We start from the raw sequence: 20,816 nt of genomic DNA on the forward strand, positions 1-20,816 counted from the left end.
CCACTCTTGTTAGATTTTATCATGTCATATCAACAAGAATAAATTTAAGAGGCGCTAAGTTGATAAATTTCATGTAGATCTTATATGATTTTATTACGTTCACCTTAGAAACATAAATTCATTGTGTACAAATTACATGTTAGAGTCTTGTAAATGCAATAACCACCAAATTTCACTTTTTTGAGTGTATAGTGGGATCTCCCAGTGTGCACTGGTAATAAAGCTTTGATGAAAAATACTTCAGCTTCATGTGACTCTTCTCCAGCTGAATATCAAAAGGATCGGTGAGGTCAAGACGTGAACGTCAGCAGTATCAGGAATAACAAACTTATAAAGATAATAAAAGTCTAGTTAAACCATGTGACAAACCCGGACTCACCTGTGGGGTTAAACGTGTTTCTGCTCTGCTCCATGTTGTTTTTGTGAGGGCTGTGGGATGTCAGCTCCAGCTGACACGGAGGAGGAGGAGGAGGTGAGGAGGAGGTGAGGACGGAGCTCAGAGGAGACAGAGAGCAGCTGAGGACGGAGGAAGACTCGCCGCAGCAGATAAATGTGAGTCTGACTTTAATTTGTGAAACTAATATTTTAAGGATTTTCAGGAAAAGATGGATTTCAGAGACTTCATGGCTCAGTGAGAGTTTCAGGTTTACACTAAAAGGTCAGTTATCAGAAACCCGTGATCATATTTTGAATACATTTTATTTTGAAGGCAGATTTAAAATGTTTTGGATGATTAGTCTGGGCGGTTTCTGACCTCCATACAGCAGCTCACACTGAAAGCTGTCGCTGCTGTATGGAGGTCAAATAATGCCCGAATGACTACAGAAAAGCAGAAGGATGGAACCTGTACAGACGCGTGGACATTCCTGCTGCTCTCTGATTGGCTGAACTGATCTCGGGAGGTGAGGTGTGAGGCGCAGCTGTGACTCTACGGTCAGAAGCTTTATTTAAAAAACAGCTGAAATTTTTCAGGCTGGGACTCTGAAGGACTTTCAGGTTTGATTGTGGCGATGCTTCGTCGCCTCACGTGTATTATTTGTTGTCTCTGCATCCGACGTCTCCATGACGACGGCATCGCCGCAGATTGTCCCCGTGAGGGAAACCAGCAGGACGCCCACGAGTCCAGCTGCTCGTGAAGGCTGACGGTTCAAATTCCACTCAGATCCCAGCGGAGACTCTGCGATCACGAACCTTCAAGAACTTTACAAACGTGAGAAGCTCAAGTTTGATTTAACAGAACGGGAACGCCATCGTTACCGCCACGGGGAGGAAAAGACTTCAAATACAGCTGCATTAGAGGCTTTGACACAACCTCAACTGGAAGATGATGCTCGTCTCTAAATGTGGGTAAAAGGAGACCTTTCACCTACTGTCACCTGCTCTGAGCACACACCTGTCCCACCTGCTGAGAAGAGCCTGAATGTTTCCCAGAATGCATTGCAGGCTTCAGACTGAGACTCATGCTGTTTTTAACACAGTTTAAATGATCTCCCTGGAAAAGTGATTGCACAGAACCAAATCTGGACTCGATCACCACCAACCAATCAAATGTCTGCATGACATCAGCAACCAAACACACCGGCTTTACAGAAAGATGGAAAAATTAGAATCATGTGATCGTCATCATCACTTTTACCGCTGGTTGCACGCTGGTTTGCATTCTCCAATCATCACTCCTCTTATGAAGGTTGATGCAGTCCGAAGATTTATTACACAGCTGCTCCACAAGAGCTTTTCCTTTTATTTGCCTTGCTGAGTGTCAGGAGCGCCGGCCTCAGTGATTCCTCATGTAGTGCAGTAATAACCTGTTTTGTACATGGCAGAGGGAACCCCTCAGCCTCTGAAGGACACATAGCCGTGCTGTTGCTGCAGTAACAAGAAATGGTGCAAAGAATAAAGATTAAAGGCCAGATGATATCCAAACACCCGTTCTTTCAGCCCGAGCGTGTTTTACAATAATGACGCTGATTTAGACATTCAGATTCACACAGATTGCACATTTGTCCTGCTTCCAAATGATGATGATTTACAAAACAGGCCGGTGTGCTCATTTCATTAATCCAATCCTAGTTTTGCATATGCACAGAGTAAAGTCGTTTAGAATAGAATAGAATTAGAATAGAATTCAACTTTATTGTCATTGCACATGCACAGGTACAGGGCAAGGAAATGCAGTTTGCATCCATCCAGAAGTGCTTTAGTGATATAGATATATTACAATATATATTAGCAATAATATAGATATGTGAGTATATTACAGAAATGGGTCTATTATGGTATGTTATAATGTACACGGTATGAAGTATGTTGTGAATATTCTATAACTAAGTATGTACAGGCTGTAGTGAGTACAAGCTATGTACAGGATATGAACAGGATATAAATATGAAAAACTATACAGAATATGAAATAAATAACTTTACAGAATCTGGGATATACAGCTATACAGAAATGTGAACTATGCAAGTTGTAAACAGTTGTAGGATTAAAGATTATCGAATGTACAGAATGATTATTTACACAGAGCTATACAGTAGTGCAGTTAAGATAAGTGAGATATAATTCCTACAGATAAGTGAGGGTGTGGATAGTTTCTACAGAGGTATATAAAGTGCTGGTGGTTGTGAGTGGTGGTTCAGTCCATGTTATTATTGTGTGTTTGAGGGTACAGTTGTCCATTTGTGACAGTAGATGCGGGAAAGGGTTTGTGAAACTCTGAACTGGTTCTCGTTCTCTTTGAATTTCCGCACGACCTGGTTTCATCTTAAATTCGTTAACACTGTTGACCCTGAAGAGATGTCCCTGCGTCTCGACAAGGACAATATGTTACAGTTTGGAGGAGGACTCAAGCGCAGGACTCCAGTTCTGATGCTCACAAGAAGGATTTATTTACAATTCACCAGGTGTATATACAAGAAGGTGCGGGGGGGTGCTATATACAGCTGAGTGGGGGGAGAAGGGGTCTCCAGGGAAGTCCAGGGGGAAAGCACGCGTTCTTCAGATCATCCACACACACGATCACAGGCTCACACTCTGACACTGCCACACGGGGGAAAATCCAGGAAGCTCTGTAGACAGGGAGACAGGGTTAAGAACGACGCACAGAGGAAAACACTCTTAACTAGACTTTCTGTAGCTTGACTTCACTAACGCGTGGTAGACAATGATCCAGCGACGAACAGCAGTCACCTCTTGGCTTAAATGCTGCTCCCCTTAATGAGACCCAGGTGTCTCATCTCCCGAGGGCGTGGGTCGAGGGCGTGGGTCGAGGGCGTGGGCCGAGGGCGTGAACCCACAGTGAGTTCCGCCCCGGCGAGAGAGAAGAGGAAGAGAAACAGAGAGGGCTGATCAGCGTGCAGCTGATCCGCCTGGCCGTGACACAATAAGGACCAGGACGAGTTTCACCCTTTAAAATATGACAAGAAGAATTTCTGACCAAGTCTAAGCATATGATGAGACAACCTGAGTAATAATATGAGCTAATAAAACACGTAAAAGGAGATTCAAATGGGACCCATCAATCCCAGAGGGACTCAGCAGACTCACAGAGCAGAGCAACTCAGATTCATTCAATTCAGTTTTATTTATAAAAATCACAACAACAGTTGCTTCAAGGAGCTTTATAATGTCAGGTAGATCCTACAATAATACAGAGAAAACCCAACAATCATATGACCCCCTATGAGCAGCACTTTGGCGACAGTGGGAAGGAAAAACTCCCTTTTAACAGGAACAAACCTCCGGCAGAACCAGGCTCAGGGAGGGGCGGGGCCATCTGCTGTGATTGGTTGGGGTGAGAGAAGGAAGACAGGATAAAGACATGCTGTGGAAGAGAGACAGAGGTTAATAACAGATATGATTCAATGCAGAGAGGTCTGTTAACACATGTTCGCTCTGATGGAAGAAGAGTAATTAGGATTACATGAACAGGCAGATCAAAACAAAAAGCTAGGTTTGATGCTTGCTGGCTTGTCCCCACCAGCTGCAGCAGCAAAGCTGGTCACCATGAGTCTGGACGAAGACGCCCGCTGGCTGGAGTGGGTGACCAAACAGTTTGAGACCATCGCCGGAGAGGACAAAGAGATTGACCTGGAGGAGTTCAAAACAGCTCTCAAGGTCAAAGAGGTGAGAATGGACTGGTGAGCAGTTTAGAAAAAACACCTGAAATGGGCCTCAATAACTCGTGTCCTCTAATTGTTCGCAGTCTTTCTTTGCTGAGCGTTTCTTCGCACTGTTCGACTCAGACGGCAGCGGCTCCATCAGCCTGGACGAACTGCTCAAAGCTCTGGACCTCCTGATCCACGGCAACGAGACCGACAAGCTCCGCTTCCTGTTCCAGGTCTACGACGTGGATGGTCAGCATTCGCTCATGCATCAACATTTACAACATTTACAACAAGAGTTATTTTCAAATGTTTCAGTCTGTCTAACAGTTGTAGATAAGAGATAGCTGACGTCCTGAAGCAGGTAGAGGTCAGTTATCAGTTTTGTGGCCATGTTTCATTTTTATAACTCTGTAAAAGGCTGATGGGGTATCATCGTCAGCCCGCCAGGCGACGGGGCAGTTTCACTTAATCCTTTTTGCTTTCTGTAAACAGGCAGCGGTTCAATAGATCCAGACGAGCTGAAAACGGTTCTGAAGTCATGTTTGCGTGAGAGCGCCATCTCACTGCCGGAGGAGAAGCTGGATGACCTCACACTGGCTCTGTTTGAGTCCGCCGATAAGGACAACAGCGGCTCCATCACCTTTGAGGAGCTCAAAGCTGAACTGGAGACGTTCCCCGAGGTGATGGAGAACCTCACCATCAGGTCAGTACTGATGTCTGTTTATACACCTGTAAACCTGCAGACCTGCTAATACACCTGTAAACCTGCAGACCTGTTTATACACCTGTAAACCTGCAGACCTGCTAATACACCTGTAAACCTGCAGACCTGCTAATACACCTGTAAACCTGCAGACCTGTTTATACACCTGTAAACCTGCAGACCTGCTAATACACCTGTAAACCTGCAGACCTGCTAATACACCTGTAAACCTGCAGACCTGTTTATACACCTGTAAACCTGCAGACCTGTTTATACATCTGTAAACCTGCAGACCTGCTAATACACCTGTAAACCTGCAGACCTGTTTATACACCTGTAAACCTGCAGACCTGCTAATACACCTGTAAACCTGCAGACCTGCTAATACACCTGTAAACCTGCAGACCTGCTAATACACCTGTAAACCTGCAGACCTGCTAATACACCTGTAAACCTGCAGACCTGCTAATACACCTGTAAACCTGCAGACCTGCTAATACACCTGTAAACCTGCAGACCTGCTTATACACCTGCAAACCTGCAGACCTGTTTATACACCTGCAAACCTGCAGACCTGTTTATACATCTGTAAACCTGCAGACCTGCTAATACACCTGTAAACCTGCAGACCTGCTAATACACCTGTAAACCTGCAGACCTGTTTATACATCTGTAAACCTGCAGACCTGCTAATACACCTGTAAACCTGCAGACCTGCTAATACACCTGTAAACCTGCAGACCTGCTTATACACCTGTAAACCTGCAGACCTGTTTATACACCTGTAAACCTGCAGACCTGTTTATACATCTGTAAACCTGCAGACCTGCTAATACACCTGTAAACCTGCAGACCTGCTAATACACCTGTAAACCTGCAGACCTGTTTATACATCTGTAAACCTGCAGACCTGTTTATACACCTGTAAACCTGCAGACCTGTTTATACATCTGTAAACCTGCAGACCTGCTAATACACCTGCAAACCTGCAGACCTGTTTATACATCTGTAATCCTGCAGACCTGTTTATACACCTGCAAACCTGCAGACCTGTTTATACACCTGTAAACCTGCAGACCTGTTTATACACCTGTAAACCTGCAGACCTGTTTATACATCTGTAAACCTGCAGACCTGCTAATACACCTGTAAACCTGCAGACCTGCTAATACACCTGTAAACCTGCAGACCTGCTTATACACCTGCAAACCTGCAGACCTGTTTATACACCTGTAAACCTGCAGACCTGTTTATACACCTGTAAACCTGCAGACCTGTTTATACATCTGTAAACCTGCAGACCTGTTTATACATCTGTAAACCTGCAGACCTGCTAATACACCTGCAAACCTGCAGACCTGTTTATACATCTGTAAACCTGCAGACCTGTTTATACATCTGTAAACCTGCAGACCTGTTTATACACCTGTAAACCTGCAGACCTGTTTATACACCTGTAAACCTGCAGACCTGTTTATACACCTGTAAACCTGCAGACCTGTTTATACACCTGTAAACCTGCAGACCTGTTTATACACCTGTAAACCTGCAGACCTGTTTATACACCTGCAAACCTGCAGACCTGTTTATACATCTGTAAACCTGCAGACCTGTTTATACATCTGTAATCCTGCAGACCTGTTTATACACCTGCAAACCTGCAGACCTGTTTATACACCTGTAAACCTGCAGACCTGTTTATACACCTGCAAACCTGCAGACCTGTTTATACACCTGCAAACCTGCAGACCTGTTTATACACCTGCAAACCTGCAGACCTGTTTATACATCTGTAAACCTGCAGACCTGCTAATACACCTGCAAACCTGCAGACCTGTTTATACACCTGTAAACCTGCAGACCTGTTTATACATCTGTAAACCTGCAGACCTGTTTATACACCTGCAAACCTGCAGACCTGTTTATACACCTGCAAACCTGCAGACCTGCTTATACACCTGTAAACCTGCAGACCTGCTTATACACCTGTAAACCTGCAGACCTGTTTATACACCTGTAAACCTGCAGACCTGCTAATACACCTGTAAACCTGCAGACCTGTTTATACACCTGTAAACCTGCAGACCTGTTTATACATCTGCAAACCTGCAGACCTGTTTATACATCTGTAAACCTGCAGACCTGTTTATACACCTGCAAACCTGCAGACCTGTTTATACACCTGCAAACCTGCAGACCTGCTTATACACCTGTAAACCTGCAGACCTGTTTATACACCTGTAAACCTGCAGACCTGCTAATACACCTGTAAACCTGCAGACCTGCTTATACACCTGCAAACCTGCAGACCTGTTTATACACCTGTAAACCTGCAGACCTGTTTATACACCTGTAAACCTGCAGACCTGCTTATACACCTGTAAACCTGCAGACCTGTCTATAAACCTGTAAACCTGCAGACCTGCTAATACACCTGTAAACCTGCAGACCTGTTTATACACCTGTAAACCTGCAGACCCGTCTATACACCTGTAAACTTGCAGACCCGTCTATACACCTGTAAACCTGCAGACCTGTTTATACACCTGTAAACCTGCAGACCCGTCTATACACCTGTAAACTTGCAGACCCGTCTATACACCTGTAAACCTGCAGACCTGTCTATAAACCTGTAAACCTGCAGACCTGCTAATACACCTGTAAACCTGCAGACCTGTTTATACACCTGTAAACCTGCAGACCTGTCTATACATCTGTAAACCTGCAGACCCGTCTATACACCTGTAAACCTGCAGACCTGTCTATAAACCTGTAAACCTGCAGACCTGTTTATACACCTGTAAACCTGCAGACCTGTTTATACACCTGTAAACCTGCAGACCCGTCTATACACCTGTAAACCTGCAGACCCGTCTATACACCTGTAAACCTGCAGACCTGTTTATACACCTGTAATCCTGCAGACCTGTTTATACACCTGTAAACCTGCAGACCTGCTAATACACCTGTAAACCTGCAGACCTGTTTATACACCTGTAAACCTGCAGACCTGTTTATACACCTGTAAACCTGCAGACCTGCTAATACACCTGTTCTGTTTTTCATCTTCCCCTCAGCGCTGCTAACTGGCTGAAGCCTCCTGATCTGGACCAGAAGAAGCGTCACACCCCTCGCTACCTGACCCGGGCCTACTGGCAGAACAACAGCCGGAAGCTGCTGTTCCTGGCTGTGTACTCCCTCCTTAATCTGCTGCTGTTCATCGTCGCCATGTTGCGCCACAGCTACGGTGGGCCTTGGTTCATGGTGGCCAAAGGCTGCGGCCAGTGCCTCAACTTTAACTGCACCTTCGTCATGGTATGACACAAACTGCATCCTTACGTGTCTGTGCCTCTTTCCCTCCATCGTGGTGCCGGTGCAAGAAATGGCTTCCGGTCGAGAGCCGGTTCTCCCACCGTGCCTTTTCGGCTTCAGCCTGCATTTCCATTAGCATCATGTTCCATTCACACTATGGTGGACATGCGATGTGGGCTGCATAAGTGGAACATCTAAAAGGCCGTCTTTGCTGCATTAACCCCTGACATAGCCACCATCGGGTCCAGTCTGGACCAGTTGGAAGCAGTGAAACCAGTTCTAATGCCAGCACCACATGGCGCCACATTTCTACACATAACACTCATGAAAAGGTTTTTAAATTTGATGCACTACTCACAGCAGATGATACCTAAACCTATCAGAGCTGTATCAGAGGAGAACTAAACTGATTGTGGATATAAAACAGTAATTTTACGCTGACTGATTTTTTCTGTCTACACAAAAAAAGCAACAAAAGCAATAAAGTAACAAACGTGCAGCTGCTCCTGTTTATGTGGGTGCTGTCTGTACCAACCACAGTATTTATCACAGTCATTAAACTCATGATCACCCAGCAGAATGAAGCCACCAGTTAACCCAGCTAAACCTGTGAGGCAATAATCATTGCACCACAGCTGAGTACTTTCACACAAAGGAAAGGAATCAGCAGAGAGGGGGCTGTGCTGTGTCTTAGTGTCCAGCAGAGGGCAGCACAGACGTTTCCTTCTCTATTTATCTTGTGCAGTGCAGCTGAAAACAAAACACACATGTGCTGATTCAAATCAGAGCTGCCTGCAAACTCAGATAAAGCCAGGAAAGAGGAAACACCCAGGAGTCAGATCAGCACATAAGCTGCATCACTGAGCTTGGACCCGCTGCACCATCCTGTGATTCAGAGTGGTGTCACATGACAGTATGAGCGTAAGTCCAGCTGAAATCTCAGCACACGCGTGTTGTGGTGGCGTCTTCGTTTCCAGGTGCTGATGCTGCGGCGCTGTTTGACCTGGCTCAGGGCCACGTGGGTGGTGAGGGTGTTTCCTCTGGATCAGAACATCCTGCTGCACCAGATTGTGGGCTGCGCCATCCTCGGATTCACGCTGGTGCACACCGCCGCACACGCCTTTAACTTCGGTATAAGCACACACCCACAAGCACACAGGTGTATACAGGTGTAAACAGGTGTAGACTGGCGTCCCGGTGCTGTTTGTCTCAGTCCAGATGACGGAGAGCGGTGAGTACAGCCTGTGGGAGTACCTGCTGACCACCCGCCCTGGGATTGGCTGGGTGAAGGGGACAGCCTCGCTGACTGGAGTCGTCCTGCAGGTGCTGATCTGCCTCATGGTGCTCTGCTCCAGCACGTTCGTGCGCCGCAGCGGACACTTCGAGGTAATAGACACGGTTTTCTCTGTGTGCGTGGTCTGCTTCCTGCCGCGAGATGCTGACCGCCGTTTCCTCCGCAGGTCTTTTACTGGTCTCACCTGTCCTATGTGTGGGTTTGGATCCTGCTGATCATTCACTGTGCAAACTTCTGGAAGTGGTTCGTGGTTCCAGGTCTGGTGTTCGTGCTGGAGAAGATCGTGGGGATTGCCGTGTCCCATATGGGAGGCCTCTACATCGTGGAGGTCAACCTGCTGCCTTCCAAGGTGCCGAACACAAAGCGAGCCCGGCGCCCCGATCGGCGCCCGAGGTCCACCGATGTCTGATGGTGTTTTTTGTCTGTCAGGTGACTCATCTGGTGATCAAGCGTCCCCAGTTCTTCCAGTTCAAACCTGGAGATTATGTCTTCATCAACATCCCAGTGATCGCCAAATATGAGTGGCACCCGTTCACCATCAGCAGCGCTCCCGAGCAGTCAGGTACACCTCACACTCTCAGCACTGAAACAGTCCTCATAGGTTCAGCCGGTCCCAGACTTTTGGATGCGCTCTCAGGGCTTTCTGTCCGCTGGACTGCAGTGGAGTCTGAGCTCTACGTTACACATGAGGTAACATTTCTAGTAAAAAAACCCGCAGATTCCACCTGCTGACACTGAGAACAATGAGCTGAAAGACTCCAGCAGGTATAACTGTGGATGGGAATGGCAGAACCTTTCAGCTTAGAACGTTGGTTTGTGTTTATTGATCCTCTCTGATGAGATTTCAGGTAAAAGCTTCGGTCTCCTTTTTGTTTAGTTTCTCTGGGTGGGTTTTAACCGTCTAATGAAACTGGTGTAAGTTCTGTGTCTTCACTTGTCGTTCTGCAGATACTCTGTGGCTGCACATCCGCTCGCTGGGCCAGTGGACCACCCGGCTGTATGAGTACTTCAGAGAGCTGGAGAGCGAGGCTCTGGGTCCCAACAGACTCGCCACCAGCCTGCGGAAGCGCCGGCAGCTGCCGAGAGCTCAGGTTAGACTCTGACACACCTGCACTCGCTGGGTCTCCGCCTGCTTCCTGTGCGTGACATCTCCAATGTGGTTTCCTGTAGGACGACATGTTCAGCTCTGCCGATGGTAACGGAGCCGTGGCGTCTAATGAGGACGGCGCCATCGAGCTGACGATGTACCGACAGAGCGGCTCGCCGTCGGGCGAGGCCTCCGAGTCCGGAGATCAGGGACTCGTGCAACCTTTTCCAGACGGTCTGGGATCAGCAGAGCGAGGAGAGGTCAGGAGGAGAGTTCAGCCTTTAACAAATATGAATCTACTGCACTGAGAAGAACGAACCACATCATAAGTCTGAGACATTCATCCCTGCGTCGTAATGATCGCTATGAAGGGCCAGACATGTAAAGTTTATCTACATGCTTCAATAAATCAGCAACATAAATACAAATATCCTCGATCATATTGTTGGAAATCTCTGTTATTAGTTCCAGAAAACATGTAGTTAAATAACACCTGCATCTGCAAGCCACTTTGCCCCCCTCCTTACTGAAATATATTTGAACCATTTTCTTTGCCCAGTAAACTTACAGAAATCTGATGACACCTTCAATGTGTGTTTGGTTTACTGACAGAAGAGTTTTAGTACATGTGTTTCTGGTTTTCTTCTAAACTGCAGGTTTCTGCCAAGCTGACTGAGAACCACAGATTCTGCAACATCAAGGTGAGGAGCTCAGAGCATGAATCAGTTTTTATATGATTGTGTATAAGTTACAGTGAGAAGAGCTCTGTGGCAGTGTTGAACCAGCAGACAATTATTATCATTATTTTATCAGCCTTCGCACACAGTATCAGGTTTTCCCCTGAAAGTCCAAAAAGCCCAAAATTTGGAGGTTGGGTGGAGGAACATGTTATTAAAATGGACTTAAACTCCCTGACAGTTGGTAGTTCAGGCAGTTTCGGCTCCTTATAGGGCAGCAAGAGATTCATATGTTCAGATTCAGATTCTTCGGTTTATGTGTGAAAAACTTGGTTTGGGTTTACACCAGGGGTGGGCAATCTCAGTCCACGAGGGCTGGTGTCCCCTGCAGGTTTTAGTTGTGTCCTCGAACCAACACAGCTGGTTTAAATGGCTAAATTAGCTCCTCAACATGTCCTGAAGTTCTCCAGAGGCCTGGTAACGAACTAATCATGTGATTGACCCAGGGTGAGATCTAAAACCTGCAGGACACCGGCCCTCGTGGACTGAGATTGCCCACCCCTGGTTTACACTGACAGGTTTGATTTTGCAACGTTTTTCTCTATGATGTGAAATTTTCTTCCTGTTAAAATAATTTAATATGAGTTTGAAAAAAACATTTTTTATTTGTATTTCTGATTTTTTTGTGAAGCACATTGTGATTTTTATCTGTGAAATGTGCTATAAATACATTTTACTTACTTACTATGTGCACACAAAAAGGATTTTTCCATGTTTTTGCAGTGAGACCTGGCAGATCCATCACATTGCCTTTGCTTCGTTCTCAGCACTGTTTATATCATCTGTATTTCTTTGTAGAAAGAGTTTGTGTAAAAACCGACTCTGCTGGGAAAATAGAGCTCAAAGAGAGCGAACATTGGTCAGAGTCATTGTGCTGTTTCTGAAAAACTTACAACTTTAGCCGAAACTACATAGGACCGAGAGTAGAACCCTGAGGAACACCTCTGACACTGTGGGTGAAACCGTTAACCTTCAGCTGACACAGGCGTAGTTTGTCAGGAATCGCTCGTTTCAGACGCAGCTTCTTGTTGAATGTCTGCCATGTGACAGTGTTACGTAGACGGGCCGTACGGGACTCCGACACGGCAGATCTTTGCCTCCGAACACGCCGTTCTGATCGGGGCAGGAATCGGCATCACACCCTTCGCCTCCATCCTGCAAAGCATCATGTACCGGTAAGACGCCCACAGACCTGTGCTCCACCCCTCAGTCCCTCCATCAGCCCAGCTGTTCAGTTCAAGTCATGTGTAAACTGCAAGTTTATAATCAGCTGTAATCTGTCGACATGCTGGACGTTTATTCAGGATCTCTCCTCATTGCTCTGCTGTGATAATATAATCAATGAGAATAAGCTCCAGTGATGTCCTCTTTCAGCTTTGCCAGAAAATAGAGTTATGTGATACTGGATCATTTTCAACAATAAATAAAAAGTTGTTCATTTTTTTTTACTTTTAGGACTCAGAAGGTTAGACGCGTTATAATTACGTCTCTCGTGTTCAGTCACCCTCTCCACCGTTTGTTTTTTACAGTGAGTAAAATCATGAAATTAATATAAAACTGACTCCAGGTGTTTCTGCGGCTCAGGTACCGCATGAGGAAGCAGAACTGTCCCAGCTGTAAATACTCGTGGTGCGAGAACATCAAAGACAGCGAGATGAAGCTGCGCAAAGTAAGAAAAGTGCATCCCAACAACAGCTCACTGTACTGCAATGAAGCACACGTGGACACCAGGATGTTCTTCACCCTGCAGGTTGACTTCATCTGGATCAACAGAGACCAGAAGTCCTTCGAGTGGTTTGTCAGTTTGCTCACCAAACTGGAGATGGACCAGGCCGACGAGGAGCCGGAAGGTGAGAGAGATGCTTCAAATTAGAGAGGGAAAGAGCATGGGGAGGAAGGAAGGGATGGAGTCGGTTAATATTACGTAAATGGAAGTAAGCAGACCGGGTTATGTAATTAACGTGAGACTGGAATGAAAGAGTATTATCAAGTATGACACCCAAACTCTTAACCTGAGGGGAGCGAAGGGTGGGAGAATTTTCAATGTTAATGGAAAAGCTGTGGGCTTTGGTTAAGATAGAAGCTGTACCAACAAGTAAAACTTCAGTTTTATTACTGTTGAGTTTGAGGAAATTGGAGGAGAACCAGGGTCTAATCTCAATAAGACAGTCTGAGAGGGAGGAAGGTGGGAGGGATGAACTGGGTTTAGAAGAAAGGCAGAGCTGGGTGTCATCGGCATAACAGTGAAAATTTATATTATATTTTCGGAATATATAACCAAGACGGAGCATGTAAGTAATGAATAAAAGAGGCCCTAATACTGAACCCTGGGGCACACCAGCAGAAACAGGACAGAGAGTTGAAGACTGGGATTTAAATTGGATAAACTGAGTGCGGTCTGAGAGATAGGAGGTGAACCAGGTAAGTGGGGTATGACTAATACCAATGGAAGCTCACCGGTTCAGGAGAATATTGTGAGAAATGGTATCAAACGCCGCACTAAGATCAAGAAGGATGAGGATGGATAGGAGACCAGAATCAGCTGCCATCAGAAGGTCATTGGTAATCCTTAACAGAGCAGTTTCTGTGCTATGATTGGGGCGGAAACCCGATTGAAATGGTTCATAGAGATTATGGTCATTGAGATGTGAATGAAGCTGGGCGGCGACAACTTTTTCAAGAATTTTTGAAATAAAGGGGAGATTTGATATAGGGCGAAGATTATCAAAGTTATTGGGGTCTGCACCAGGCTTTTTGAGAGTTGGAATAACAGAAGCCTTTTTCAGTGCTTCAGGAACAAGTCCAGTGTTCAGGGAGGAATGAATAATATTGGTTATGAGAGGTGCTAAAGAGGGAAGACAGGCTTTAACTAACACAGTAGGGAGAGGGTCAAGTTGACAGGTGGATGGCTTAGATTTTTTAATGAGATTAGATACATCAGTTATGGAGGGAAGAGTAAAGCTTGAAAATAGCTGACAGGAAGACAGTGGGGGAAACAGGAAGTCTACTTCAGAGTCAGGAGCTCCCACAGAGTTAAGTTGATGGTGGATATCTGAGATTTTACAAGTGAAAAAAGAGATAAGAGAATTGCAAAAATCAACAGAATACATGTGGGAGGGCAATGTGTCTGGAGGTTTTGTAATTTTACTGAACAATGAATAGAGGGACCTGGAGTTACCTTCATTAGAACTAATTAAACCAGAGTAGTAAGCAGATTTGGCTGAGGCAATGCAGTCCTTATAGAACAGAACATGATCATTGTGCATTTCTTTATGTACAGTAAGTCCGGTTTTCTTGAATAGACGTTCGAGTTGGCGTCCTTTAGCTTTAAGGTGACGCAGGTCGGAGGTAAACCACGGAGCTGAACGGGAAAATGAGACAGTTCGATGTTTAAGGGGAGCAAATATGTTAAGAAGGTTATGAAGGTTGACATTATAATGGCAAACGAGTTCGTGAGGGGTTGAGGAGCAGTGGATAGATGGAAGGTCGTGGACGGCAGATGAAAAAACAGCTGGGTTGATATTACTAATTTTCCTAAAAGTGATATTACAAGAGACACAGGTTTTGGAAGCGGTTATGTTTGCATCAAAAGAAATAAACATATGATCAGACTGGGGAAACAATGTGGCTTTACAATGGGTGGGGGTAATGCCAGAACAACAGACCAAATCCAGGATATGACCTTTAGAGTGGGTAGGAAATTTTATGTATTGTAGAAGCCCAAAACTTTCCAGGCAGGAGGTAAAATCTCTGGAAAGAGGGATTTTATTATTGTCCATATGAATATTGAAGTCACCAGCAATGATGAGATTTGGAGAAAGTACAGAGAAATGAGTGAGAAGAGCAGAAAATTCATTTAAAAACTCCTTGTTTGGCTTAGGTGGCCGATAAACAGTACATATGATGGTGGGGGTAGATCCAGGGAGCTGTAGTGCAGTGTATTCAAATTAATGGGAGGGAGGGGCAGAGACAGGGGCTGTATCCCGATTCAGGGTCTGCAGCCTTAAAGGCCGCATTTTAAGGCCGATTACGTCACAGCGACGCGACGAAGGCTGTCCCAATTTGAAGGCTGCTCGAAATGCGGCCCTCAAATGCGTCCTTCATTTCCCTGAATTTTAAGGCTGTGGCGGTGTAGACGTCAGTCGTGTCCAAATTCATGGGCTGCATCCTCCTGAGGACCCAGCCTTCGCGGTCTACGTAGGCCGGATCCTCAGAGGGTCGGGTAGGCCGGAAGTAAACGGCTGTGAAATTGGACGGTCTCGCCTTCTGATTAGCGTCGCCGCTGTCTCGGTGGAGTTCAATAAACTCGGCCGTCTGCTCCTTGCTATCTAAAATATAACAGGACACTGGTGTAAATTCTCGACTGTCTCATACTTCTGTTTAATCAGTTTTCTGTTTGACGTTTATTCAGCTGTGTGAAAACCAAGGAGGAACCCACCGGGGGATTAATAAAGTTTTATTTTATCTAATCTAATAACTTTAATCTCAGCCAAACCGATTTACACACGAACAAACAAAACACTGAAAAAAGCCCAACAATAACATTTTTAGGTTGTCTAAGTGACTTATATATTACATTTAACCCGAGTAGCGAAACTCCGCGGTGATCTGAAAATGATGTGCCGGGAGTTGTGCCGTTCTCAGCGGCTTCAGTGACCCTCGAGCTCCCGGCTAGCTGTCGAGCTGGTGGGTAGCAGACGTCTCCGAAAACGTCGAAGCACTTTTGCAAATATGCGATATCTTGATAAACCGAGCAGATATTTGATGTTTGCACAGCTACTTTCTCGCCAGGAGTGGAGTCATTGAGAGAAACAAAGTCATTGGGCTGTTGCCATGTTTCAGTCAAGCAAAGAAAGTCCAACTTACGATCACAGAGGAGATCATGGCCGAGATGTCCCTTACCAGTGAGAGAGCGGATGTTTAACACTAGGAAGGCCCAGAGCCCAGCCATTTGGCTTTTCTACCTATAAAACCCGGAGAGTTGCCAAATGGCTTTTAGCTAGGCTTTAGCTTCAGCCAAGTGGAAGCTAAATTGGCTAGTCATTCATATGTAAATTGGGTTGTTACCTGGGAATTCTGGAGGGAGGGGAGTGGGGGTGTGTGATTGAGGGGGTGGGGGAGCTGCTAAAAGCTGTGCACAGTCACCAACTTGGAGTGTTTCAGTTTGATGCATTCTCAATCATCCAGGGAAATAAATCTCCAAAAGTCACCAACTTGGAGTGTTTCAGTTTGCCATCTTAGGGAGAAATCAACACACATGGGTGTATGTCCTTTGTTGCTGAGATTTATTGATAAAAACAGTACAAAAAACCAACCATTTGTACACATTTTTACAAATAATAATAAAAAGTGAGTGAGTACATTCCAACATTTTCAGCAATCACTCACAATCCTGGCACTGCCATGGTATCTGTAGTCTGCATTTACCACATGTGTATCTGTTGCAGTGAACACATCGCACAGTGGCATGATTGTTCTTGCAATTGTGTTTGACCTGACACATGGCTCTTTTTCCAGGGCTCGATGTGGAGGGTTGTGTCCGAAGCAACTGTTCTTTTCTTGCCTTCTTCGCAGCTACATGAGAGTGAGCCAACTCTCTTGCAAGCTCCACCAGGAAGTCCACCCGTCTTTCCTTCGTCCCGGTGCATGCTTGATACAGCACATGTGCATTCAGTGCTGCCATGTCAATCATGTTATAAAACACGGCAACTGGCCAGCGCCGTGTTCCTTTGCGGACAGTGTACTCCCGAACCATCTGGTCCATCACATCCACGCCACACTTTGTTTTGTTGTAAAGGGTGACCGTGTTTGGCTTCCTTTTGGTAGTGTTATCAGTCTGAACCACGCCGTGCATGCTGCTAAGAATATAGACTGTCTTCTTCCGTTTGGCCGCATACGCCGTCAGCGTGGCAGCAGAGGTTGAAAACACCTAAGAAATAAGATAAATTGTTATTTCCATAGCCCTTTTACACACAATGAAACACATAAACATAGAACCACAAAAGACCTGCAACATACCTGAGTGGTGAATTCACTGCGATCTGTCTGTCTAGTGGATTGAGGAATTTCCCTGCGAATCTTGTTGACTGTGCTGAGGATGGTGGTTTTCCGTCCAAGAAGTTTTTGCGCAAGTGAAAGCGATGTGAAGAAATTGTCCATGGTAACATTTCTGCCCTTGTCTAGGAATGGTTCCATCAGCCTCATTACTACATTTTCAGAAAGTCTCTCCCCAGTGGGACGATTGGGGTCCTTGCCAAGATATGGGAAGACATTACAAATGTACTTGGATTTTAGGTCGCAGGCCACCCAAAACTTGATCCCAAACTTGTCCGGTTTACTTGCAATATACTGCAGGAAACTGCACCGAGTCTTTGATGGGAAAAGGGTGTGATCACATTGATGCCACAATGGACGACTGATCAAGCCCTGTCACCCTTTACAACAAAACAAGGTGTGATCACATTGATGCCACAATGGACGATGCCACAATGGACGACTGATCAAGCCCTGTCATCCTTTACAACAAAACAGGGTGTGATCACAGGGCTTGGCTTCCTTTTGGTAGTGGACAATTGATCAGGAAGCCAAGCCAAGGTAAATGCAGACTACAGATACCATGGCAGTGCCAGGATTGTGAGTGATTGCTGAAAATGTTGGAATGTACTCACTCACTTTTTATTATTATTTGTAAAAATGTCCTCCCTAAGACGGCAAACTGAAACACTCCAAGTTGGTGACTGTGCACAGCTTTTAGCAGCTCCCCCATGCCCTCAATCACACACCCCCACTCCCCTCCCTCCAGAATTCCCAGGTAACAACCTAATATACATATGAATGACTAGCCAATTTAGCTTCCACTTGGCTGAAGCTAAAGCTTAGCTAAAAGCCTACCAGCCATTTGGCTGGTGGCGGGTTTTAAAGGTAGAAAGGTAGAAGCCTGGTCCTCCTAGTTAATAGACCGAACTTGATGCTGGAGTTGCCATGCCTGACAGTGGGCTTAGTTGATCTAGCCAGGTGGGCCAGCACACTGTGGTCAGTCTTGCAGGGAGGACGACGAGTTTTTGACCAGATGGAAAATATTGAGTTAGTGTCACTGATGTTGAACTTCCGCCGAAGCCCTCGGTGGATATACCTGCGGCGGGGCTGGAAGGCGATGTCCGGGTAGAAGTATAGAGCCACAGGTGGAGAGACAGCCAGGCAGAAACAGAGCTGCAAAAGATCCGTAGCAGAGTACTGGAGAGGAGCTGTCGCCGGGTGATGAATGATGGATAAAAAAACTCCAGGTGAGCCACACCAACACCCTGTGGATCCGCATCTTAATCAGGGCCGAGCACTGAGCACAGACGGAGGGACCGAACACTGACAGCTGCAGCGCAAGCAATAGAAGCCCGCAGATATTGCGAAAACAAGTCAAAGCAGGGTTGCGCCTTAGATACTTGGTTCAAATTGTCGTCAGCAACTGAAAAAAAATTATAATAAAAATAGTAATAGTAGATAATAATAACAACCGGTGAGCAGCGGCAGCAAGCGCGCCAACGTTCACTCGACCGGACGTCCAATATCTCCTGTGAATATTGATCGTATAGACGTCTGTGAGGGAAGTCTTCATCTCTGAGCTCAGTAAACACTTTCCTGATGAGTTTATGGTCTCAGCCGCTGGTTTCAGGTCTTAAGAAATAAAACGAATTAATTTTGGAAATGATGATGTCATTAGAGACACAAAGCAGCAGATTCAGGACAACGTCTGGAAATGTAGACAGACTTTGAAGACACTAATAATAGTTTTCATTATTGAGTTATTTCCTTCCACGTGGTGTTTAAAGTCCTGCAGAGACGCTGCTGTGCGCTCGTTAACACAATGCTGATGTTTGTTAGGACGCTTCCTGGAGATGCACATGTACATGACGTCAGCACTCAGCAAGAACGACATGAAGGCCATTGGCCTGCAGATGGCGCTCGACCTTCTGGCCAAGAAGGAGAAGAGAGACTCGATCACTGGACTGAGGACCAGAACCCAACCGGGCCGACCCGAGTGGGGGAAGGTGAGGCGTTGCGTTGGTTTAACTTGGTCTTCTTCTTTTCTGTTATTGGTATTTTTCAAGGAGAGTTTGGGACCCTTCCTGAATAGTTTTGGAAGGTTTTGGTAGAGTGTCCTCTTTGGGTGACATGTGATCCTGGACCTGATAAAGTAACGTTGGGCTAAATCAGACAGGCTCAACACGGCGAAAATGTTTTGGCTTTAAATAGAGGCTACAAACAGAAAACAGCGTCCATGGACATCTGCTTCTCAGGGGGACATTCGCACCAGACTCTGTCAGGAGTCACCACACATGAGTTCATCACAAATTCGGAAAGTTCTCCTTAAAATTTTGTAAAGACTGAAAAATTTAGCAATGAACCTATCTCTGAGGTTTCAGGCTGCCATGGATGGCCATTTAAAACATTTAAGGTCCTGGATGTTAGTTCCTGGAAAGGAAACTACTTCTTCTGGAGTTTATTTTATTGAAGTAGAGGGGAGACCGAGACATGATGGTTCTCCAATAGCGGTTTAGTTTTATCAATCAAGGAGCGTCGGTGTGTTTTGCAGTATCAGCTCCTAATAAAATACTCTGTGTGTGTGTTTCAGGTGTTTCAGAAGGTGTCTGAGGAGAACAAAGGGAAGGTACATGTGTTTTACTGCGGCGCTCCCGCTCTGGCCAAAGTCATCAAAGCTCAGTGTGAACACTTCGGCTTCAACTTCTACAAGGAGAACTTCTGAGGAGGTCACGGGCCGTCAGCACACACCTGCAGCTGTGTGTGTGTGTGCGTGTGTGCGTGTATCGCTGATGTTGTGGAGACATTAATCATTTTATGTGTTCACATTTTGTTGGACCCGCCTCCTTTTTGGGGGTGTGACGCACAGAGTATGGGGCTTTGTCGAAAGTGACCTATCGTGAGAGCAGCTTCGCATGATTTACAGCTCAAAATAATCCTTCTTTATCAGAAACTGGCCCTAGGAACTTCCTGTCAAAGTGGAATAAAGACAATTTGTGTTGCATTTGTATTTGTTGTAACTTCTGCTGCCCTCTTGGAAAAAAAGAGACCTGGTCTCTCAGTGAGACTTTTCCCTGCACAGGTTAGAAAAATATCCCAGTAATGTTTATGGACCTTATGGGTTTGTATGGAAGCTTGTTTCTACTACTGGAAAAAAAAAAAAGTGCCATCCACGAGTAAACAAAGTCAACCAAAAAAAGCTATTTTTAAAAACTTTTCTCTGAGTGATTTTTATGAAAAGTTTGACTTATTAATTTGAAATGTTAGGATACTAAACCTAAATTTGGACTTTTTCACAAAAATACTTGCGTATGGCACATCTTTATTTAATAATAAAATCTAATCTTGTTTGTTATTTTACTTATTTTAGATTTTAATAATTACTGTGTCTGATCCATCTGTGGCAGGTTATCGTGTTAATGATGTTTATGTGTATGAACTGTCCAAATAAAAACAAATAAATAAACATTTCTGATCTCTTTAATAAAAGCAACTGTTTCCAGGCTTTCAAATCGATGTCAGAGCTGCTTCCTGCTGCCCAACA

At 45.3% G+C, this 20,816-nt stretch overlaps 1 protein-coding gene across 1 annotated transcript; it reads left to right on the forward strand.

The window, feature by feature from the left end:
* Positions 1–516: 516 nt before the first annotated feature.
* On the forward strand, positions 517–20,618 carry nox5 (NADPH oxidase, EF-hand calcium binding domain 5). Its single transcript, XM_080874854.1, has 16 exons — positions 517–552; positions 3,983–4,125; positions 4,205–4,355; positions 4,599–4,809; positions 7,887–8,124; positions 9,099–9,252; positions 9,335–9,507; positions 9,582–9,764; positions 9,845–9,977; positions 10,364–10,506; positions 10,586–10,762; positions 11,159–11,203; positions 12,290–12,414; positions 12,824–13,089; positions 19,115–19,281; positions 19,866–20,618. The coding sequence occupies exons 2-16, from the start codon at positions 4,006–4,008 to the stop codon at positions 19,995–19,997; spliced, it is 2,418 nt and encodes an 805-aa protein (XP_080730980.1). The 5' UTR covers positions 517–552; positions 3,983–4,005; the 3' UTR covers positions 19,998–20,618.
* Positions 20,619–20,816: the final 198 nt, after the last annotated feature.

Source organism: Rhamphochromis sp. 'chilingali' (genome assembly GCF_963969265.1).
Source record: "Rhamphochromis sp. 'chilingali' genome assembly, chromosome: 2".
Classification (NCBI taxonomy): domain Eukaryota; kingdom Metazoa; phylum Chordata; class Actinopteri; order Cichliformes; family Cichlidae; genus Rhamphochromis; species Rhamphochromis sp. 'chilingali'.

Excerpts from the sequence above, each read along its gene's own strand:
- nox5 (XM_080874854.1), top strand. The coding sequence starts at position 4,006 with ATGAGTCTGGACGAAGACGCCCGCTGGCTGGAGTGGGTGACCAAACAG. Across the intron at positions 4,356-4,598 it reads CCAGGTCTACGACGTGGATG|GCAGCGGTTCAATAGATCCA; the intron begins GTCAGCATTCGC and ends TTCTGTAAACAG. Across the intron at positions 10,507-10,585 it reads GGCAGCTGCCGAGAGCTCAG|GACGACATGTTCAGCTCTGC; the intron begins GTTAGACTCTGA and ends GGTTTCCTGTAG.